At 41.2% G+C, this 25,018-nt stretch overlaps 1 protein-coding gene across 2 annotated transcripts in view; it reads right to left on the bottom strand.

The window, feature by feature from the left end:
* ANO6 (anoctamin 6) overlaps positions 1 to 25,018 on the bottom strand; it is a 198,322-nt gene that overhangs the window by 131,090 nt on the left and 42,214 nt on the right. The window contains exon 2 of one of the 2 annotated variants that reach the window (XM_023256976.2): positions 19,266 to 19,328. The exons of the other annotated variant lie outside the window; for it this stretch is intronic. Coding sequence (XP_023112744.1) covers positions 19,266 to 19,328 — 63 coding nt within the window. The remainder of the gene's footprint in view (positions 1 to 19,265; positions 19,329 to 25,018) is intronic. 2 annotated transcript variants of the gene reach the window in all.

Below are 25,018 nucleotides of genomic sequence, written 5' to 3'. Positions count from 1 at the left end.
GAAATCAGGAAATGTGAGTCCTCCAACTTTGTTCTTTTTCAAAATTGTTTTGGCTATTCAGGGCTCCTTACAATTCCATATGAATTCAAGTCAGCTTTTCAATTTCTGCAACCTTCACTATTTTAATAAATACTTTTTTAAAAATGTAGACTTAAGAACATGAGTAATAATCATATAACTGAAGAGTGATTTTACTTAATTTTACCAATTTGATATTGTTTTTTAAAAGCTTGGCTAAGATGGTTTATGTTCTATAAAGGACAAGTGGTATTAATTATAGAAATATGTTCCAACAATTGGAAAGTTCCAATCTTGGAAAGCTATTACTGTCACTTCACAGTTCAACTGGTCTCCTCCTAAGACCCTCAGGGTTCCCAGCTGAATGCTACCCTAAGTTTGCAGTTAGTTATAGTTCAGCTAAAACCTGGTTCTAGTCACTGACCTGTCAGTTCCCAGATTATAGTGATTATACATGCCCTGGGGATCAAAGAAGATACCCCACTTAAATTTCTATTGTCCTTAAACTTAAAGCACATTGAGTTGTAACTCCACACTTAACCTACCAGAGTAGGTCTGATTTCAAAATCAGTTTCTGAAGCCTAGGAGGGATGATGAGAACATATAAATGCAAGAAAAAAAAAATTATAGGTCCATACACCCTTATCCAAAATCTTTGATGCCCAAACCACTGTGTTTCAAAATAACCAATATGTATACACTATATGCACTCTCAGTGGGATCTGGGACAGCACCCCTTACTCAAACAAAGTCATGTTTTGCAGCCAAAAATATGAGCAGTCACTCTAAATGGGATAAATAAAATATATTAACAGTATATACCAGTCATGCTGGTAGAGGTCAGGTTTCTCCACCAAATGAGTTCAGATCTGTCAGGTGTTTGTTTCTGAGTATAGTTGACACACAGTGTTATGATCTGTTAGGTTTTATAACCAAATGAATTACCAAAAAATTTCTTTTCAGCACTTTCTATTAAGTTTATTTATACATTTTGAGAGCAAGAGAGAGAGAGAGAGAGAGAGAGAAGAGAGAGAGAGAAAGTAAGGGGAGAGGGGTTCAGATAGAAAAGGGAAAGAGAGAGAGAATCCCAGGCAGGCTCTACACTCTCAGTGCAGAGCTGGATGAGGGGCTCAAACTCATAAACCATGAGCTCATGACCTGAGCTGAAGTCGGACGCTTAACCAACTGAGCACCCAGGTGGCCCTCTTTTCAGCACTTTTTAGATTTTTGAATTCTAAATAAGGAACTGTGAAATTTTAACTATTAAGAATGTATTTAGCACACAAAACAGAAGAACTCAAAACCTGATTACACAGCTTGTCATATATACACAGAGCAAAAGGCTTGCAACTGCCTGAGAATTAAGGACTAGGAAGAATCCCATGGGTGGCCATCATCTGTCATCATCTCGCAAGTTGAACGTTTACCAAATCAGTATCTTCCCAGTAATCGGCTACAAAAAAACCTCAGAAAGTGAACCTTAACTTTGCATAAAAGGAAAACCAGGATTTAAATTATCAAATTGACAGAAAATAATGACCAATACCTAATATTAGCAAAGGAGCATGGAATACATACAGATTTTGCTAACGTCAGGTCGTATGAGTTTCTGGTTGGCAATTCGGCAAATGTAGCAAAACCTTTAATATTAGTCATACTCTTTGCCTTACAATTCTATCTCCAGGAAACAATTCTTGCTTAAGTCAATGAAAATATAGCTACTGATAATATATAGTGCAATTATTTAAAATAATTTTGTAGAAAAATATTCACACAAAATTCTAACAATGTACTTTAATGTAAAAAAAAAAAAAAAGCAGACTATAAAACTGCATTTAGGGGCACCTGGGTGGCCCACTTAGGTAAGTGTCCAACTTTGGCTTAGGTCATGATCTCACTGCTCGTGGGTTCAAGCTTCATATCAGTCTCTGTGCTGACAGGTCAGAGCCTGGAGCCTGCTTCAAATTCTGTGTCTCCCTCTCTCCCCGCCCCTCCCCTGCTCACATTCTATCTCTCTCTCTCAAAAATAAATAAAAACGTTAAAAAACATTTTTAACTGCATATAGTATATGCCGAAAGAATTCAAAGCAGGAACTCAAACAAATATCCATATACCCTGTTCACAGCAGCATTATTCACCACAGCCAATAGGTAAGAGCAGACCAAGTACTCACCTGCACAAGAATGGATAAACAAAATATTCAATGCAGTATTATTTAGCCTTAAAAAGCAAATTCTGACACATGCTCCAACATGGATGAATCCTAAGGACATGATGCTAAGTGAAATAAGTCAGTCACAAAAGAACAAATACTTATCTGATATCCCTAGAGTAGTCAAATTCAGAGACGGAAAGTAAAACAGTGGTTGTCGAGGCTAAGAGGAGGGAAGCATGGGGAATTGTATTTACTGGGTATAGCGTTTCAGTTTTCTATAATGAAAAAATTCCAGAGATGGATGCTAGTGACCGTTGTACAACAGTGTAAATGTACTTAACACCGCTGAACTGTGCATTTAAAAACAGCCACAATGGTAAGTTTTAGGTGATGTGCCCTCTCCACAGTGAAAACAAAGTACTGTATAGTTTTAAAAAAACAACAACAACAACCTGCTAACAATTGTGGATGAAATTGTACAGGTAGTAGCAGGTGCTGGGGGTCCTAAGACAGAAGAGCAGAAACAAGATCTATCATATGCTCTACCCTCCTTAGCTGGAGAGCTCTTTGAAGGCTTGAGTCCATACCTGCTGTCTGTGATGGCAGGTGTAGAGGGCTTTCACAGGGCTAAGGCTCTTATCACCTTGCCTATATTTTACCTCTCCCCTTTGCCAGGAGCCATTTTCCAATAAACTGAAGTGTATATAAACAAACAAAAGGGGTACCTGGGTGGCTCAGTCAGTTAAGCTCCTGGCTCTTGGTTTCAGTGCAGGTCATTTTTGATGGTTCATGATTTCAAGCCCCACAGTGGGCTTCATGCTAGCCGAGATGAGCCTGCTTGAGATTCTCTCCCTCTTTCTCTGCCCCTCCCCCATTCGCACTCTCTCTAAATATATAAGCTTTAAACAAACAAAACCCTATATATACTGTATGATCTATATTTCTGTGGGGTAAGAATAAATTTAAGCAAAAGATAATGGGTAATGGGATATCAAGTGTTTTCATTTTCTTATTATTTGTCTACATTTTCCAATTTTCTACAGTGAATAAAAAACATGAACGTGTTAAGAAGTAACTCAATCTTAACTACAAGCCAAGTTCTTGATTGTCACCCTCCAGTATACCTTCTCCCCCCCAAAAAGACTTGCTATACCCAAATCTCCTCCATCTCAGTAGATGGCCCCCAAATCAACCAAATTAATCAGACCAAAACTATTGGAGTCATCCCTGGCTCCTTTCCCCCATACCCTTGCATTTAATTCCTCAATAAATCCTGTCAGCTGAATTTTCAAAGACTACCCAAATTTTAATATTTAAGTTACTTAAAAAAAATTATGTTTACTTACTTTTGAGAGAGAGACAGAGAGACAGAGTGTGAGTGGGGGAGGGGCAGAGAGAGAGGGAGGCACAGAATCAGAAGCAGGCTCCAGGCTCCGAGCTGTTAGCACAGAACCAGAAGGGTGGCTTGAACTGACAAACCATGAGATCATGACCTGAGCCAAAGTCACTCAGCCAACTGAGCCACCCAGGCGTCCCTGATTTAACTTATTTAAATAACAGACCCAGAAAGCAGCTACTTCTCACAATTCCCATAGTGCCTAGAGACTACCAGCTAACACTTAAAGAGTGTTACATTCCAGTGCTTGTTTTATAGCTAAGTTCTTTTAATAAATATATTTACCTTTACATCACCAATGAAGAGGCAGAGAGAAGTTGCATATTTTGTCCAAGATCACACAGCTGATGAGCAGGAGAATCAGAATTTGAACCTAGAAGCTCATAAACTATGCTTGTAGCCATATGACACTGCCCCGTGGCCTTAGGAAGTTGCTCTTTTGCATTACTCAGGTCTCTGTTCAATATCCCTGCTTTAGAAAGGCTGTCCCTGAAATCCTAACTTTTCCAGCTCTAAAGAAGAGCCACTGTTCTCTGCCACCTTGCCCTGCTGTACTTTCCTTTAGTACCTAATAATATCTTCATTATCATATATTAGGAGAGTTCCATGAGGAAAAGACTTCGCCTTGTTTCTAACTGAATCCCAAGCACAGCCGAATTCCCTAGAACAGTACCTGGGCCACGTTAGGTACTCCATTGTTACCTGCTGAATGACTTACCAAATGGATGCATAACTTCTATATAGCTGGCTGCTGGAGTCAGAAAGACCTGAGTTCAAATCCCAGACCTACCACTTCCTAACTATGACTTTGAGCAGTTTATTCAACCTTTCTATGCCTTGAAGTCTACACCTGAAGAATGGGAATGACAGTACTTACTCTTGGGGTTGTTTTCAACATGAAATAAGTTGTGGCATGTGAAATGTTTAGCATGGTACCTACACATATAAATACTAGATGAATATTAGCTACACGTATTATATAATGAAAGGGGGGGAAATGCTATGTTTGAACCTTCCTGAAGTTCTTTTCATTTTTTTTAAAAAGGGTTACAGCCTTTGGACTATGCCAAGAAATTAGAATGCTGACAGCAGTTTATTAAATGTTCTGTTACATCAAAAATTAGGAAAGTGGGGCACCTGGGTGGCTCAGTCACTGAGCATCCAACTCTTGATTTCAGCTCAGGTCAGGATCTCAGGGTTATGGGATCAAGTCCCGTGTCGGGCTCTGCGCTGAGCATGAAGCCTACTTAAGATTCTTTCTCTCTCTTCCTCTGCCTGGCTTGCACATGAGCTCTGTTTCTCTCTCTCAAATAATTGATAAACAAAAAAAACAAACTTGAAAAAAATTGGTTAAGTGTAAATTCAGTCTAATACGGAAAACAAAGAGGATTCAAGAAACATGTAAATCCATTTTTATGCATTCTCTACTGTATTATTACTTAAATATTTCTAAATCATGCTCATAACTTAAATTTTGGATGTACGGGCATATTTTTTAAGCTGCCGGTTAAATAAGAAACTGGGAGGACAAAAATTCCTTCCAAATGGATTAGTTTTAATAGTGCCACATATTATTTTAGGCTAAAGAGACCCAAATGTCTATATGGTTAAGGTGATTTAAATTCATATTTGGCCACTGTCCCTTGTGCTGCCACTGCTCAGCAGAAACACGACAGAGTCAAGTGCAACCCTAGCAGCAAAGACCTCATCCTCTTGCTTTTTACTCTTCTACAGCCCAGTGGCCTTCGGGGAAGTGAGCACTCAGACCCTGCTCCAGTCATACCCTTCTGCTGAAGCAGTGGTGGGAGGGATGGCCATCCTAACTGCCGAGGATGCAGGGAATGTGCTATGAGTAGGTAGCCGTTTGAGGGAAACAGACCCTGGATGGGGAGAGAGGAATCACAGCAAGAAGCACCCCTCAGACAAGCGCCCTCCAGACGGTCCTAGGGAATGAACCCAGGCCCTCTGCTCCACAGAAAAATAACCAACTCTGTGTGTCTCTTTCTTTCATTACACTCTGATTCTGTAACTTGAAATACCAGCTGGTAAGGATCTCCCAGTACTCTTCCCATAGATGACATGGGGCACAGTGATGGGGGTGGGGAAGCAGGCAGACCCAAACAGGAACATTCCAATCCTAATTTGGAAACTCTTAATTTAATGGGCTGGAAGGCCATTTCTTTTAGAATCCCATCAGGGACTTCAATCATGTGATTATCCTCCAGCTGGCCAGATGCAACTAAAGAGGTTCAAGTGTTTCTACTCTAGAAAATAGCACACAGTAGTTATTTGAGATTGTAAAACTAAACAGATCACCTGAATGTAGCTAAATCACCTTAGAGATGCGAGGTATTTCCAATTTTTCAAAATCTGCATTTAACATGCTAATTACAGAAATACTAATACAAATGACTCTTAGAGCAGATTGCCTTTCCCTAGGGAGTAATAATCCTGAGGATTGTTCCAGGATCAAATGTCTTAAATTACCAGTCCTTTGTGAGTTCATCTCAAGCCTGCTTTTGTCCTTATCCCCTCCCCTTTTTCCGTGTACCAAGTTTATATAAGCATCAGGCTTTCACACAAAATAACATCAATCATTTTTGCAGCATGCAACATGAGCTAAGCATTACAGGTGTTAGAGATGTAAAAATGTTAAGACATTCACATATGAAGGTTTTAGATTAAAAAAAAACCAAACAAGCAAGCAACATACAAGTGACCATCCAGGGAGAAGAGATGCCACACAAGGCTCGGAAGGTGCTCCTGAGCCAGCCTGGCTGGGGGGTTGGAGGAGGTAGGTGGTCCCTACACCAAGTTCTGAGCCATGTACAAGACATAAGAGACCATCTAAGAAGCTGCTAAGAAAATCCAGGCTGGAACTAACATAATGATGGTGGTAGTGGGGATGAACAGAATTAGACAGAGTCCAGGGATATTAAGGCCTTAAAATCAACAGGCCCTGCAGGTGACTGGGGAGGAAGGTTAGAGACGCCCTGTCTTGGGAGTCCTGCCTGACCTGGGCAACTGGGTTCGCCAAGCAAGAAGGGCTTTTCAAATCTACAACTTCTCCTTTACCGGTTTCAGTAAGAAATCTTAACCTTCTGATTTGTAGAAAAAGTACAAAACTAGATGCTTTCAGAGAGAAACATCATGAAGTTCCACTGCCAAATCAACCAAACTACATTCATTTATTCATTCAACCACCAAGTATTTGGTGCCAGCACCCATCAAGGTTCTGGGGCTGCTGCGGTGATTGAAGACCCTGCTTCCCACCCTCTCCTCCTTGGCTTGAAGATTCCTCCCACACTTTGGTTCCCGTTTCCACTGGCTTCTTTCTAGAAGACATTCAGTACTTTTTCCTGTGACTTCAACCTGCTCTTCATTTGCCCCTTGTTGACATTTTTCATGCTCAAAATTCTTCCAACTAAGATAAGGGAGAAAGAAGAAAAGAAAGAAAAGGAAAAGGAAAAGGAAAAGGAAAAGGAAAAGGAAAAGGAAAAGGAAAAGGAAAAGGAAAAGGAAAAGGAAAAGGAAAAGGAAAAGGAAAAGGAAAAGGAAAAGGAAAAGGAAAAGGAAAAGGAAAAGGAAAAGGAAAAAGGAAAAAGGAAAAAGGAAAAAGGAAAAGAGAAAAGAAAAGAAAAGAAAAGAAAAGAAAAGAAAAGAAAAGAAAAGAAAAGAAAAGAAAAGAAAAGAAAAGAAAAAAGAAAAGAAAAGAAAAGAAAAGAAAAGAAAAGAAAAGAAAAGAAAAGAAAAGAAAAGAAAAGAAAAGAAAAGAAAAGGAAAGAAAAGGAAAGAAAAGGAAAGAAAAGAAAAAGCCCCTCTCCTTGGGCACTGTGACACTATCAGAATGTCAAATGCACATGTCCTTTGTCCCCACAATTCCATTTTAGGAACTTATTCTACAAAGATTCCTGTACACACACACATATATAAGGAAAACACAGGTAAATATGTACAAGTATGTTCAGTATAGCATAGTGTGAGAAAGCAAAGATTTCCAAATAAAACTCAAAAATTTGGAGAATATACTACAGCACAATAGCAGACTACATACATCTGCTTTATGTGAAGAAAGGTCTGAAATATACAGGTAAAAATACAAGCTTTAGCAGACTATATGGCAATAAGTCCAATTTTTGGAAAGTAAATGTGTATCAATGTATGTATGTGATAGCACATTCACAGAAGAACCCGCAAGGATATACCCCAAACTATTAATGGGGTGGTTATATATGAGGGAATGCAATTATAAAGATTGTTGTCAGTCATATTTGTGTTTAATTTTTAATTTTTATTTTTAATTTCAGAAAGAAAGCAGGCATGTGAGCAGGGGAGAGGAGCAGAGGGAGACAGAGAGAATCCTAAGCAGGCTCCACACTCAGCACTGAGCCCAACATGGGGCTCAATCCCACAACCCTGGGACCACAACCCAACCTGAAATCAAGAGTCAGACGCTCCACTGTGAGTCATATTTTACATGTTTTAAACTTTTACAATGAGTACATATTGCTCTGATAACCAAAATAAAACAATAAAGATAAGAGGCTATCATAGAAAGGAAAAACAACTTTAATCAGCCTTTTCCACTGCACCTACTACATTACAACACAGTCCAAAATCCTTAATACTCCTGCCAGGGCTTTAGATGAGCTGGCACCCCTCTCCCAGGGACTCCACTTGTGACCACCTGCCACCTGACCCTGGCTAAGGTCATCCACGATTTTCACGCGGCTGAACCTAACACTGCTTTACATTTGTGCCTTATTTGACATCACAACAACCTTTGCCACAGCTGACCGTAACCGTTTTTGAAGACACCTTCTCTTGCTTTTCTTCCCTTAGAGGTTCTTTCATCTCTCTGGTCCCCTCTGTTGGTGCATCCTTCCTGATTGGAGCTTGACTTCTGAAAATATTCAGGTGGCCACCTGTGGCCTGCTCCTCTGTAATCTACCCACGGCATCTGTTGGCAGCTTTAGACTAAAGGTTCCAAATGTACTGCTCTATTTCAAGCGGTCTCTTCTCAACTCCAGACTCATACATCCAGCTGCTTATGTGACCCCTCCACCTAGAAACTTCCAAGACATGTCAGACTCACGGAGCATTCACACAGGACTTAGGTCTATACACACGCACAGAGCTACTCTTTCTCCATTATTTCCTGTCTCAGTAAATGGCGCTACTACCCACGCAGCTGGGTAAGCCGGAAACCTGGGTGTCATCCTGGACTCCCCCTTCTTCTTCATCCCCACAACCAAATATTCACCAACCTATCATGCTGAACAGATCTTGAGTCTGTCTTCCTCTCTCCTTACAATGCCAAGCAGCTCTGATCTGGGCTGGAGCAGAAATTCCCTGACCGATCGCCTGCCAGCAATTTCCACCTCCTCCCAATCCTTTCCCCCTTCGGTAGCCTCAGTGACCTTTGTAAATGAAATTCTGAAAATGAAATTCAGTACTCTTCTGCTTTAAACCCTTTCGTGGCTTCCCATTAGGAAGCTATTTTCAAATTTATGATCACAAGCATGTGTTCTTTCTGTAAAGGAGGAAAGTAAGAACGACAATTTTTATTTATTTTTTATTTTTTTACATTTATTTATTTTTGAGAGACAGACAGAGACAGCGTGAGCAGGGGAGGAGCAGAGAGAGAGGGAGACACAGAATCAGAAGCAGGCTCCAGGCTCCCAGCTGTCAGCACAGAGCCTGATGCGGGGCTCGAACTCACGAACTGCGAGATCATGACCTGAGCCGAAGTCAGACATTTAAATGACTGAGCCACCCAGGCACCCCAAGAACGATAATTTTTAAAGGGCTCTGGTTACAAAGAGACCATCAGCATCGTGCAAGCCGGGGTTATGTCTGTTTAGTCTGATGTTGAAGCCCAGTGCCTGGCCAGGTCTCTGCACATGGCTGGCTCTAATAAATATGGCCTAACCAGATGAATGACTGAATGAATAAACCTAGGCTGGCCACAGGGTTGAGGAAGGCATATTTCTGTTGTTGCACCTTGTCCTGTAAGATGAAATATGTATTCATATTACATATATCACATACTCATACACACACACACACAAATACTGATGGAAAGAGTGAAAGAAAAATACACAGGAGGGGTCACTGATGGAGAGAGGCACAGGCAGAGGGGTTAACCTTAATCGGGGAAGCAAAGTTAAGTGTGAACATAAATTTATCTGTGCATTACACATTGCACACACACAGCTTCTTTTTTGAGGGAAGAAAAGAAGTTGAGGCAGCATCCCCTGAGGGTTTCTATTCCCTTTGCGATTTAAAAAGCAAGATGATCTACACAGAATGAGGGGAAAGAGTGTGAAATACGAACATGAGAAAAGCAGCGAGAGTCGGAAATCCTTTCCAGGACTGATACGAGTGTCAGCTGGCTAGGTGTGCAGGGCTCAGGTGCTGTTCTGTGGTTTTTTTCCGGAGCTCTGCAAATGCTCAAGAGTCTGATTTTCTTTTTGGCCTCCTGTCCCTAAGACACTAGTTCCCCAGAGTCAGTATAAGAATTAAGCGTATCCTAAAAGCCTGGGAAACTGTAACAAAACAATTCCTGTGTCCCACCCCACAGAGATTCTGTGTTAGTAACAGGGGGCAGGGGTGGCTCTGGTGTGCAACTCAGTTTGGAAAGCACGGCCTTAAGGAGCCTCGCCTTGGTCTCTGGCCCACAGGGTCACTGGCCTCACAGATCACATTTTCTCCTCAGTCACCGTAATGACCACTGCTGAGCACACTGGGTTACTGATCAAAGCAGCCAGTCAAAACCACAGTGACATGCAATGTCCACTCTGTCTTTCCATCTAACAAGAAATAGCAACATGGAGGAGAGAGAAAATACAGATGTGGCTATCATGTACTCACACATGGCTTCCACAGGAAGGACAATTTCCTGGTGGGGTGCTACCAAGAATGGCCATCCCTGCTAAAAGGTAAAAGGGAAAAAAACAGACCTCTTTCTCTATTATCTTCCCTGTTCTTCTGGCTCAAAACTAACACTTTATCTCCCTATCGAGAACATGGATCCAAGTATGCTTTGCAGCTGAACTCCTACCAGCTGAAAATAGTGCAGAGGAAAACAAAATTCAGAATTTTTAACCTTTTAACAGCTTCTTGTTCATGAAATGTGGGTTGCAATTTTACTTGAGACTTCTAAGATACCAGAGTTACAGACACTAATACAGGGAAAGGCTGAACTCGTGCATTTCTTCAGCTGGCTACTGCAACTCTGTTTCCTAATTTGGTGTTCAGTTACACATGATTATCTCAACTTCTTACAAATAAAAGCAATTTTGGGGTACAAAGAGATCTCAGAATCATCTACTTCAATGCCTTGGAATGACAGACGAGAAAACAATGATGAGAGAGAATGCACAGGATTAAGTATGAAATCTGGGAACAGAACCCAAGCTTCCTAACTCATGGTCCAGGGAGCATTCCACCACACTCAACCCCAACTGTATGTAAGAAAAGAACTAGAGTCGGTGAAAATAGAGATTCACAAGTGTGATCAAATGCCTCATAAACAACAAAGAAAAACACGTCAAGTGAGGATTTCATTTAAAGGTGGACTATGAAACACCTGCACAGAGTCCTGCTTCAACCTCAACGCCACTGGAAAATAAACGGATATAAAGAGAACAGGAGAAGAGATAGTAACACAATTTTGGAAGCCGGAGAACAAACAGACTAGTGGCCAATGGCTCAGCAGACTGGAGAAAGCTCAATCCAAAACCAGGACTATCTAGAAGCAATTTCATTTAAATTATAAACCATAAAGGCGCTGAGGGACTGGTAGCATCAGGTTCCTCTGGAAGTGGGGGTAGAGGTGGGGCACAGAATTGGCTGAAAGTCCATTTAAGAAGTAGAGAGACCCAATTCTCTCCCTCACTCCTTGAAGTAACTGCCTCCAACCCCCCATGCCCCACCTAGAAGATTGGTCTGAAAAGAGTCAGTAAGGGATTTTTGGATTAGAGGATTCTAGGCATAAGTGAGGATTGGGATTCCATACTGAAGAGAGATTACACGCTACAATTGTTACTGAATGTTGAGACACCCTAGCCTTGTACTTGGCTTTCTCACCAGTCATCTTTTTTCTGGAGAATCTGGTCAGTTCAAACAAACAAACAATAAATAAACAAATAAAAATGAAAAATGAAAAACGTAAAAATACTAACATTAGGATTTCCTAAACAAAACAAAAACAAATACCTCAGCCACGTCATCCTAGAATGAAGCTAAACACAATATGCTATCAAAGAACCTCCAGTCATCCTTTTAGATAGCTAATCTAAAACAGGAGGGAACAATAAGACTTTCTGGATATTAGGTAAAACACCTAACAGAGAAACAACAAAGCAACTTGGAGGAGAGAGAAAAATCACAGGAAGAAGAAAGTTTAAAAAAATTCAAAACTCTAGCATCTTCAGATATCTGAGAAAAAGTACATTCATGAAATAAGGACAAGATATTATCGGAAAGAGAGAGAGAGAAATAAAAATATTAAGTCTTAGAAATTAAAATGATGGCAGATTGAAAAGTCAATAGAAGGCTTGAAAGACACAATTCAGGAAATGGCCAAGAAAGGTGAATAAAAAAACAGAGATGGAAAGCTGGAAAGCTGGAAAGTTTGGGGAACAATTCACGAAAGCCAAGTCCAAAAAATAAAGTATTCATCATCAAAGAAAATGGAGGGGAAGTGATTGCAAAGGAAAGAAATTTCCCAGCATCAAAGGGCATTTCCCCCCCCCCCCCCAGGACTGGAGGACATCTTTCACCCAAACTAAAGGACGCTGTTTTCCCTTTAAAGATAAGACAAGAATGGGGAGAGGGAAAGGGACCGGGTTTCCATAGTGAGGAGGCTGAGTTTCCAGCACATTAAATGCAAAGAGAACAACTATACAAGGTACATCATAATGGAATTTCCCAAAAGAGTTTTTCATACCAAGGATTTTAAGTCCAAATGGCAGGAACTACTCAAGAACAACACTGGAAGGCAGAGGCTTCAAAATTCTCAGTAGAGATGATTTCTGCTCAAGAATTATAAAGTTAGTCAAGCCGTCAGTTAAAAGCCAGGGGAACAAAGGCATTGTCAGACCTGCAAGTCTCAAAAACTTAGCTCTTCTTACACCTTTCCTCCATAAGGAACTGGAGACTGTGTGAAGCAGTGAACCAACAAAGAGTAAGTCATTGAGTTCCAGAGACCAGTGGCTCCGATACAAGAGAGGCAAAAGGAGTCTGCAGAAGAGCAGTGAAGGGGAAGCCCTAGCTGTTTGGGGGCCAAGAAAGCAACCTAGACAGAGACAAGATCAGAAGGGTCTGAGAGGAACTGACTCCAAACAGATGAACTTGGTGCATTCACTATGTGGTCGACTGAGAGATTTACAACTGGGGTGGAGTCTCAGGTTGAATATTCCTAAGTACATCCAAAATGAAGAGATTAAAAAAAAAAAAAAAAGTCAGTACAGTATTCACTGTGCAGTTTTGTGAGGAAAAGTAATCAAACTACATTCCAGGGCTCCTCTGTGGAAAGTATGACATAGTTCTAACAAAGTAAATGCTGCATATTGATCTTACCAAAATTGCAATACAATTACAATATTGGGAGGATGGGGGTTGGGAAATTTGCATGAGAGGGGAGAGGAGCAGGGGTAGATGAACCCGGGCTAAACTTTTTCATCAGTAGATAACCACTGAAACGTTAATTTATGTTAATTAAAGATATAGAAGTGATTGTTAACATAATCAGCTACAGTTAAAAATACTTGCCTCTCAGGAACAAAAACTGGAGGGGGACATGCTCTTTTTCACAACAAATCTTGTATTATTCACTTGTCTACTTACATAAACTTTTAAAAAATAATTATATACAACACTTTGCCAAAAGTAAAAAAAATTTTTTTTCCATTTACAAAAACTGGAAGTGAGGACTCATGTCAAACATCTCACAACAGGACACGACACGTAGAAACACAAGAACGCCACTTCTGGCACCTATTATGTGCCAGGCACTGTGTGAGATGCAGAAGACATTAACAGGTAACAACACACAAAAAGTCCCTTTTCAGGAAACTGATGTTCCATAATAAAACTAAACGTAAGGGGCACCTGGGTGGTTCAGTTGGTTAAGCGTCCAACTCTTGGTTTCAGTTCAGGTCATGATCTCCTGGTTCATGAGTTCGAGCCCCACATCAGGCTCTGCGCTGGCAGCACGGAGCCTGCTTGGGATTCTCTCGCACCCTCTCTCTCTCTGCCCCTCCCCCTGCTCGTGCCATCTCTGTCTCTCTCAAAATAAATAAATAAACTTAAAAAAAAACTAAATGTAAGACAGGATAGGAATGTATCTACTAGAAGCTGCAACACATACAGCTTGAATGACCCTGAGAAATTTCACCAGAGTGAAGGGAAAAGACCCCAGATCGCAGCAGAGTGAAGAGGAAATGGGTAGTATACCTATACAACATTTAGGGATTCTCCCTTAACAAAGATAGAGAAATGGGGTGAGAGACGGAGAGGGATATTAGCGTTGAGGAAGGTTCTTTAATTTTTAATATAGGGGTATCTGAGCATTAATTCACTTATTCCTTCATTCAAAAGACACTTATTGAGCACCACAACAGTGTTCCTAAGCAGCTTATGACCTACTGGGGGACAGAGGCAATAAACAAAACACACAAAGTTAATTTCAGGTAGAGATAAATGCTCTGAAGTCAAATAAAACACGTGAAGGGAACAGAGTTAACGGTGCTATTTGGGATCGATGAGTAAGGGAGGACAGCGAGCTCTAAGGAGTGGCATCTGAAGGAGAACTGAATGAAGCCCCAAGAGCAAGAATCCTAGACAGAAAAGGGTTGGGAGGTGAGAGCAGGTGGAGAGGAGGATGAGAAGAGCATTCCGGGAAGGAGGGGGACACATCGAGGGACAGTGAGGGGCCGGTGTAGCTGGAGCACCATGAGAGACAGGCACAGCAAGAAGACATGGGGACAAGGAGGTGGCGGGGGTCTTACGGTACACGGTTAGGAGCCTGCACTTCATACTGTTTGTAGAGAAGCCACTGCACCTAGTATAAAAGTATAATACAGAAGAATCCCCATGGCTGTTGTGTGAACTCAGACCATAAGGTAATGAATAGAGGCAGGAAGAGGGCTGAGGAAGTGATTCGAAGTCCCAGCAGGACATGGTGAAGGCCTGGGTTTAGACTCAGGTACGAGTTGGGAGATGAGGAGTGCTTGGGCTTGGGATAGATGCTAATGGGTCCGACATGAGGTGTGAAGGAAAGGCAGCGATCCAGGAAGACTTTAGATTTGAGGGATTGAGCAACTGGGTGAAGTCACTGCCGAGATGATGAAAAGAGGAAGAAGTGTAGGTTTAGAAAACAAACCAGAAGTTGGTTTTGGAGATGCCATGTTTGCAAGAGTATAGCCAAGTGGAGAGGTAAAGCAAGCAGCTGAAAAGCCAGGGAGAGACAGAGATCAGGGAGGCAGATATGGAAGTCATCACCAAATAGATGGAAATGACTATCACCTAAGTAGTGAGCTGAGATGGGAAGCGGCCAGAGCACAAAGCTGTTGGCAATCCAACGTTTAGAGGCCAGGACTAGGAAGAGAAGGATCCAGCAGAGGGGACAGAAAAGACAAGCACGGTTGCAAGCGGAATCAAAATGGAGCAGCACCACAGAAGCCATGCACAGAAAGAATTTCAGGAAGGAGGGAGTGGTCAGCTGTGCCCAGTGCTGCTAACGATAAGCATGAGCTCCGTGATCAAGGGCCAGGGCCTCCATGACTCATGATGAATGAACAATGCGCTGAGATAACACATCTTATCCATAAATGCACTCAGACTACTTAATAAACTGGAATAGTAACCCTCAGTTCATCTAGAACACCATTGCTCTGTTTCCATGAATGCCTCATCACACAGCCAGCACTCCCTCCTTCAGGATTCTCCTGGGAAGCAACCCAGGAGATCCCCAGGCCTGAGAAATACAAGCAGCTCTCGTGGGTAGGCTTAAAAGAAATGGGGTAGCAGACCAGTGCGCACAGCAAAGAGAATCAGGTGTGCTTGGGTAGGACAGAACCATTCCACAGGTTTCTATATTTTTCTAACTCACAGCCTGTGAGAGAAAAATTAATGAAATCATTCCACCCATCTTCCATAGTCCTTGAAACTGCAAAATATCTTCAGTTTCTGCCACTTCCGATTACTGTTTCTAAATCCCTTTTCTCCCTTGGGGCGCCTGGGTGGCACAGTCGGTTAAGCATCCGACTTCAGCCAGGTCATGATCTCGCGGTCCATGAGTTCAAGCCCCGCGTCGGGCTCTGGGCTGATGGCTCAGAGCCTGGAGCCTGTTTCCGATTCTGTGTCTCCCTCTCTCTCTGCCCCTCCCCCGTTCATGCTCTGTCTCTCTCTGTCCCAAAAATAAATAAACGTTGAAAAAATAAATTTAAAAAAAAATCTTTAAAAATAAATCCCTTTTCTCCCACTATTTGTCATGTGATGCAGCACCTGACTTTTTTTTATTATTATTATTAATCAGGTTTACTAAGGTTTAACTTATTATACACGGGAAAAAAATTTACCCTAAGTCTGATGTGTTTTGACTAATGTGTAGTCATGTAACCTCCAGGACAATTAAGATACAGAGTATTTCCATCACCCCAAAGAGCCTTCCCTTGCCCCTCCACACTCAATCTTCTCTGCTTGCTTCTGGTCCTTGGCAAGCAACCATCCGATGTCTCCCTACAGTTTTGCCTTTTCGGAATGTCATATACACGGAATCAAATCATACGCAGCCTCTTCTATCTGGCTTCTTTCACCAAGCAGAACACTTTTGAGATTTATCCATGTTGTTGTCCTGGATCAGTAATCTGTTCCTTTTTGCTACTGAACACTATTCCATTGTGTGGATGTACCATAGCCTATCCATTTGCCAGCTGGTGGACATTTATTTCCACGTTTTGCTAATTATGAATAAAACTTCTATAAACTTTCACTAGAGGGTCTTTTGTGGACACGGGTTTTCATTTCTCAAGTCAATACCTAGCAGTGGGGTTGCTGGGTCATGTAGCATCTAGTTTCTGTCCACTGAGAATAGCTAAACATCTACTGAGTACTTACTTTCTCTCACACAAGGTTCCAAGCTCTTTATATGCCTTATGTTATTTAATTCTCAAAACAGCAAGTTTAATCAAGTTATTATTATCCCTGCCTTTTTGATGAAGAAACTAAGGCACCATGGGGTTAGGTGACTTGTCCAAGATCACACAGCTAGTAGGCAACAGGGCCAGGCCTCTCAAACCCAGGAATCACATGGCAAAGTGCAAACTATCAACCATTTTGCTTTGCTGCCCCCCTCAAGTCAAATGCGTGACATCTGAGAGATGAATTTACAAAATTCTGCCTGTGTTTGGACCAAAAATGGTCATTGCTGACTATTCCTTTCCCCTCTTCAAATCATGGCGATGAATAACCCTGAACTCTACACCACTGCAACAACGGCATGCCATTTTAAAGTCAGACCTTTATAGAACATTATGAAGAAGTGCTTTTAACCATGTCACAGAAGCTTATAAATGTTAACCTATTAATGTTCAATAACAACTGTAAAGGAAGCTGAAAGTCAGCCCACTTCTACCAGTAAATACTGTCCTCTGGAGACTTTTCCACTCTCATGACTAAGAGGTCATGTTAGTAAGAAAATTACAGGGACTCTGGAATCAGACAGACCTGGATTTAAATTCTGGCTCTGCTCCGTAATGGACAGGTGCATATACATGTCCTCGCACATAAAAGCTGGTGTGAATTAAGTCCTAATTTGCAGGGTAGTCCTAAAGATTTGATGACACAACATGGTTGAAACACTGAACACTGTGTCTTATGTGTTTAATAAATCTCCTCTCCCCCATTCCCCTTCTCTTCCACAGTATACTGCTGAGCCTCTGAAATTAGCATGATAGAGGCTGGTTCCTTAGCAAAGTTGTATCAGTCTATTCATTTTCCACCCAAATAGCAGCAAAGGAGAGACTGGACAGAAGTGCTTCTCTAAAATTTCATATTTCACCTTTAAAAAAAAAGTCATGCAAAAGGTTGCACTTTATATTCCACAGTATAATAAAAAATATGTTAATATAAAAGCATTTTACATTTACCTCCAGCTAAATGACTTAGCTTTTTCCTGAAATTTTTAAGAATATTTGTTTAAGGGGCGCCTGGGTGGCGCAGTCGGTTGAGCGTCCGACTTCAGCCAGGTCACGATCTCGCGGTCTGTGAGTTCGAGCCCCGCATCGGGCTCTGGGCTGATGGCTCAGAGCCTGGAGCCTGTTTCCGATTCTGTGTCTCCCTCTCTCTCTCTGCCCCTCCCCCGTTCATGCTCTGTCTCTCTCTGTCCCCAAAAAAATAAACGTTGAAAAAAAAATTTTAAAGAATATTTGTTTAAGGAAGATTCCCAACTATATGGTGGCTTCACTTACCTGCTGCCACACTGCCACTTTCCTTTTTCTTAAGTTATTTATTTATTTATTTATTTTGAGAGAGAGACATTGTGAATGGGGGGGGGGGGGGGGTAGAGAGAAAGGGAGACAGAGAATCCCATGCAGGCTCTGCACTGTCAGCACGGAGCCTGACATGGGGCTCGAACCCACAAAACCATGAGATCATGACCTGAGTGGATAAAGCAGTAGCCTAGAAGTCTAAGACTTCAGAACGAGCCCACACACTCCCATCATTCTCTCCTGGCTGCAACGTCTTAACATCATTTTCACATTTACCCTATAACTCAGTCCAGTTTATAGTCTAGGCTCCAAAAGCTTCAAATTCTCCACATAAGCCTCAAATTCTCCGTTACTTCTGTGTGCAGCCTCCTGGCCTCTTCAACTGAAGAGATACTAGTTGCAATCTGCTTTCTGAGACAAATCTCTGGTACAGCTACAAGAATAAACACAAATACTGCAAACCTGGAAATGTTTTTCAAATAAAAATAAGCCACTGACCAAGCATGACCTTAAGTAAAGTGGGATGACAGAAGACAGTTTTTTTTTAAATCAACTGAAAAGAATTTAATGTATGAATCCAGAGAAGCCAAAGGATTTAATTCAGCTATGCTAACAGAATGTGGCTTCTCAGAGTTTTATATGCAGTATGATAAAGGACATAATTTAATCCCTAAAACATATTTCCACGAAATAGCATTATTTTCCTCATACAACTTTTTGTCTTAAAATAAATGCCACATACTCCCTTCCACTGATGCCATACACACTCATAAGTACGTTATCCAAAAGTCCCCAGATGTTTTAAGTAACAACTTGTGAGGTCACTGAAATTTTATTTTCATTGTTATCAAAAGCCCCGTGAATTCTTTTTTCTCCAAAACCTCTGTTCTGGAAGGTAGGGATGGGGAGTCCTTGTGTATGAGATCTTGACCCACAGGACAGTGGGCCCTAGAAAAATAAATGACTTTTGCTTTCAGAAGCTATTTTTAGAAGCCAACATATAGAAATGGATTCTTGTTAGCAGTCCATGTGGACTAACTGAAAAATAAAGAATCAGGGAACCTCGACTCAACAAATTATCTGGGAGCCTACACCTTGCCAGCATGTTACAGAAAGGACGACTCCTGTCATCCCAGAGTTGACAGTCTTAGAGGAGAGCTCGAGGCGCTGTTCAAATATAAAAGAAGGGCATCTTACCCCGACTGGATGAGTGGAGAGTATGAGGAGTCAGAAAAGGCCTCCTGGAGGCAGGAACATCACCTGAAGGATGAGGAAGCATCAATAAATACAACGGACAAATACCAGGGGGTGGTGTCGAGCAGCAGAGACCAGTTGGAGGGTCAGACCTGAGTCCCAAACTTGCTCCTGCAACAACTGGGATACGACCATGTTTTTCTCACCTGTGATATGCGATGGTTAGATTATGTCAGCTTGCCTTAACCCTTGCTGTGCATCAGAATCATCTGGGGGCTTTCTAGCAATACTGGCTCCCTCCTCTAGAAATGTGGTTTCAACTGGGGGGCATCCGTGTTTCTTTCAACAGCTTTCCAGGTGATGCTACTCTGCAGCCAGGGCTGGGAACCCCTGGATGAGAGGTCTCTCATGTCTGTGGTTCTCAGCATCTAGAGCACAATAACATCCACTGGGGAGCTTTTGAAGAATCCCAAGGCAGGTTGCATGCCAAACAGTTAACCCAGAATCTCTGCGGGTGGGACCCAGGCATTTGTAGTTTTTAAAGTTCCCAGGCTGATTCCAAGGTGCAGCCAAGGTTGACAGAACCACTGCTCTAGGTCCCCTTAATACTTCCATTTCCTATTACAGCCACTGAAGGATGGGGAAAAAAAGAAAAGAGAAACTTTTAAGTCTCTCCCTCTCTTTTATTTCAAATTAAAAAGAGAACTGAATGTCAAAGACCATTGATGGATTTTAAATGGCGTTGTAGTGGGGTGCCTCAATGGCTCAGTCGGTTAAGCATCTGACTTCAGCTCAGGTCATGATCTCACAGTTTGTGGGTTTGAGCCCCATGTCGGGCTCTGTGCTGACAGCTCAGAGCCTGGAGCCTGCTTCAGATTCTATGTTTCCCTCTCTCTCTGCTCCTCCCCTGCTCATTCATTCATTCATTCTCTCTCTCTCTTTCTCTCTCCCAAAGATAAATAAACGTTGAAAGAAAAATTTTAATAAGGTTGTAGCACACAGTAGAGTTGATTTTGGACCTGTACACAATTCATGCCGATGCAGGACAGGTAGAAAATGCCCATTCCAAAATGCTCTCCGTTCTAAATTTAAAATTCAGTGGAATACATATAAAATGACTCCGTGGCGTGTTCTCTGCAATACTGAGCTAGAATTTGATTTGCATGGCTGACTAGAATATGAACATTACATTCCCTACCCCCAAGGTTACTTAAATCCACTTATTAGGGCAATGGTGAACTAAACAAACAGTAATTAGAAACACTCCAGACTACCTTTTAACTCTGTTGCTAAATTGTATTTTTCTTGCACCGAAGCCCATACACACAGCATGTCCACAAGCATCACACAAAACCAAAACCTCAGAAATATTTACATTAATAAGAGCATAAGCTCCTGTGGGTCTTCACATTGGATTCTGCCGGGAAGGAAGGCCTGCTTTGGAAGAGGGCTGTTCATTACTGTTATTTCTCACATCTGGGTAAATAAAGCACTGCCCACATGTGGTTAGAAATCCCAGGAGAAAATGAATTCTCCATGGGTCTGAAAATGAAGAACACCTCTGATAGACTGCCTCATTTCCTGAAATGAGTCAGAAATGAAAGTAATTCTTCAGCAAAGAACATCTGCACCGTGGCACAGCTTACAAAATAATGCCAGATGATACCCGTGGCTGAGAGGCCGGGCCTGAGGACGGAGGGAGGGCCTGGAGAACAGGACGGGTGGCCTCTGCACTGCACTTCGTCTCAGAGTCGCCGCTGCTAGCTTAGAGGGTCTGCAAATCCAATGAGCGGCCGGGCATCTCAGTCTCAGCTGTAAATCTTGATTAGCAGTAAGACTGCTTACATTCCATTAGAAAGCTGGCCCCTCTCCAAAGGGTAGAAGCAGCCAGAAAGGATTCATGTGCCATCGTGGGCACGGAAACAGCAATTCTTACAAGAAAAACTGTTCTACTTAACTAAAAATAGTTTCTGCCTGTTCATGATTCAGATAGACCTTTCTTCCGTAGGAGGAAGGACAGCGGCGTGATATGACCTAATGCTGCCAGGGGAAGCCCCTCCTTCCACATTATTCAGGAAGGACGTTGTGGCATATGGTCAGGGGCTGGAGGGTAAGAAAGACTGAAATACCTTTCACAGCAACTAATAAGGGCCAATAAACAGGAAGGTGAAAAAAAAGGCTGCCTTTACCCAAACCGAATGCCAGTTGTTTTTATTAGGTAGCTCGTCCCTCTTCTCTCCATAATGTGTATTTAAAAGGAATCCAAATCCATCATTTGTAATGGAGGCAAGGGTTGGGGAAGGTACCTAGAAACAACTTAAATACCCATTAAATGGTCACTAGTTACATTAAAATACAGGACATATACAATGGAATACAATGTAGTCATACAGAGGGTGTGTAGATACCCGAGAGATCTGTGTTTTGTGTGATACATTAAGATCAGAGAAAAAATGTACCTGGACTCCGCATAGTAAACATTTGTGTAAATATATTTAAAGAGGTTGCCTTAGTGTGGAAGGAAGGGACTAGGAGAGCATTCAATTTCCTTTTATAACCTTGAATACAGTTTGAATTATCTTTTCATGTTCTTACCCTCCCTCTTTAACAATAGGCACTAACTAGGTAGAAGGCTATTTTTGGTTTCTTCTTTTTACTAGTCTCTATATAAAATAAATGAAGGTTATTTTAAATAGATGTTATGTGCTAAATTGTGTCTCCTCAAAATCCTCAAAATGCTGAAGCCTTAACTCCCCATACACAGAATATAACTGTATGCACCTTAAAGAAGTGATGAAGTTAAAATGAGGCCATTTGAGTGATCCCTGATCCAAGCTGACTGGCTTTAAAGAGAAGATCCAGACAGAAAGACCCCACACGCAAAGATATGCACACACAGAGAAAAGACCATATGAGGACACAGCGAGAAGGTGGCAGCTGCAAGCCAAGGAGAGAAGCCTCAGAAGAAACCAAATGTGCCAACACTTTGACCTTGGACTTCCACCCTCCAGAACTATGAGAAAATAAATTTATCTATAAACCAACAGATGAATGAAGTTCAACTAACACAACATGGGGAGAGGCACCCATAAAAGCATTTAATGTGTCAAAAACCCACAATGTCTGCTACGATGCATGCATCATAGCGGACAGAGAAATCGGGGCCACATTTGGCACGCAAAGACACCGGGGCTCACTGTGCCTCTGACATCAGAGTCACCCCCCCTTTAAGTGGCTTGTGTCAGGAATAGAACAGGTTTCCAAACTCCCTAGTCAGGACTCCATTTGCTCATTCACTTACCATTTATGGTATTTTTAACAAGTCCCATAACTTGAAGGACTAGCACTCAAGATATTTACTAGCGTCTTTTAAAGGCCTGGTTCATGTTCAAAAGGCTTTCTTCCTGTGCTGATAACTAGTGAAAAGGAAGGTATCACAGTAATATTATTAATTCAATTAAAAAAATTAAAAAAAAAAAAAAACCTTGGTGCCAGAGTTTTTTTTTTTTAAACATCCAGAAAAACAAATGACATGCCACTTTTGTGTGCCAACCTAATTTTTTATACTTTAACACATGTGGTCTCAGACCATCATGCAATATATTAAAAATATGGTGGCCCAATGCTGAAATTTCTTTATGACATTTTATAGATTTTTTACAAATTAATCTTTTCTTTAAAAATAGCATTTAAAAATCAAAGATATATTAAAATCACAGACTTTGCCTATAGAGTCTATAACCGAGAAGTGGGCTAAGATCCAGGCACATGAAAATAAGATTAAAACTTGAAGATAAATATTTGGTACAGTCAGTTCAGGCTTCATTCAGAGAAAGGTGAATCAACTTTTGCCTTGAATGGTACAGGAAACTTTCACCAAGGGCAAATGCTGTAAGCCAATCTGGGATTAGATACATAAAAGTTAAGGAGAAGTGATGTATGTGCACATCTATCTTGCTACGAGTCTAAAGTTTTGAAGGTAAGAACTTTACCTACGATCCTGACGGAGTGTCTGGCAAATAATAGCCATTTGCAGGAGAAACAGCTGGGGAAGTACACCTTTGTGTAAGAATCTAGTGCAGATTCTTGTAAGGAGGTTGTGGGGTATAAAGTCAAAGAAGTCGGGGTCAACCTGTACACATGTTGAAATCTGGGCTTTATCCCTATGCAGTGTGGACTCTTAGAAGGTGTGTCTGGAGGAGAATGTTATAAAGAACACAGATGGGACCAGCAGTGATGTGCAGAAGGGAACAGAGGTGGTAGGGGAAGGACAAGGATCGATCAATCAAGAGGTGTCAGGGGGTTAACCAGGTGACCTCTTGGGGAGTCTCAGCCTCCCAATGTGTGAAACGGGCATCATACTACCTATCTTCATAGGACTGTTATGAATGCCAACAGGACATAACACATGGCTTGATAGTAAGCATTTAAGGAAATATCATTGCTATTACATTTATCTCTCTACACTGAAAGATATGGAAGAAAATGAGAGAGAGAACAAGTGTAAGGTATTCATCTAGGGTGCGTCTACTTAGGCTCTCCTCAAGTGCCTTAAACAGTGATAATGGCTGTCATCTTTTTTGGAAGCGGAGTGTGCTATATTTATTCCCTAGTTCTCCAGAACTTAACACATCGATCCAGTAGACCCAGGAGGAACAGATGTCTGGAATGGTCTTTAAAATCAAGACACTCGAAAATGAATTTTTAAGTTGTTTTTATATAAAAGTAACTAACAGGCTAATGCCAATCAGTTTTGAAACACTAAATTAATGGACTCAGCTGTAAGTCCAGGAAAACCATTTTCATAATGAAAATGCCAACGCCTTTTTAATTAAGGATGGAATTGCCAACATAAAAGACTTAAGATAAATGAGAAATCATTCCTTTCTCTCAAAAATGAAAGATCCTGATAACTCTGTGAATTATTTTGAGCTATGGATTACGAGAAACTGTTGAGGATCTAAGCTACAGGATTTTCCAACTACATAATAATCACTTCATACTGGGGCTGACAGCCTCAGCCCAAATTTGGTGCTCTGGCTTTTCAAGTTCTTTTTTTTTTATTATTGTCAGGGGGCCGGCCTCTGGTCCTATATTTAGAGTCATTAGATATGAAGCTCTACTGAAGATAATGGCACTTTGTCAAACACAAAGCAATGTTAACTTCTTTGTAAGTTTGACCTTACAAGATTTACTATACATAAAAAAGTATATGCACATGTGTATAACGATGTGTATTTGTGGTAAAGCTTTACCAACTTAATTGTTATCTATCGGTCATCATAAAATAAATACATCAGAGATCTGTGTACTATTTTGATTCTCAATATTAATGATCTATTTAAAAACTATTTACTCTTTGGCCCCAGACCAGGTTTCCATATTTACTACATCACCGGAAGTTGTACTACTTAACATTAATAAAAAAAACCAAAACCCTACAAAATTACTCAAAAGGGCTAACACAAAGGGAGCAAAATAAAACATCACTGGGTACTTTTGCCAGAGCCAACAGGGACTTTCCAATAAACACCTAGGCCAAGATGAAGACGGCAGTTGGCAAACAAATTAGTAGGCTAAGACCAACACAGAAAAAGGCATGCAAACACTTCAGCAGAACGTGATGACTATTGATAGACATCAACCAACACATATATGTATGCAACACTGAAGATGAACAGCATCTTAGAAGAAAATGGCAGAAAGCCAAATCAGGAATTTAAAAGACAGAAGAGAAGAACTCCAAGGACAAGAAC

This window comes from Felis catus, chromosome B4 (genome assembly GCF_018350175.1).
Source record: "Felis catus isolate Fca126 chromosome B4, F.catus_Fca126_mat1.0, whole genome shotgun sequence".
Classification (NCBI taxonomy): domain Eukaryota; kingdom Metazoa; phylum Chordata; class Mammalia; order Carnivora; family Felidae; genus Felis; species Felis catus.
This window is presented reverse-complemented; position numbering and strand designations above follow the sequence as displayed.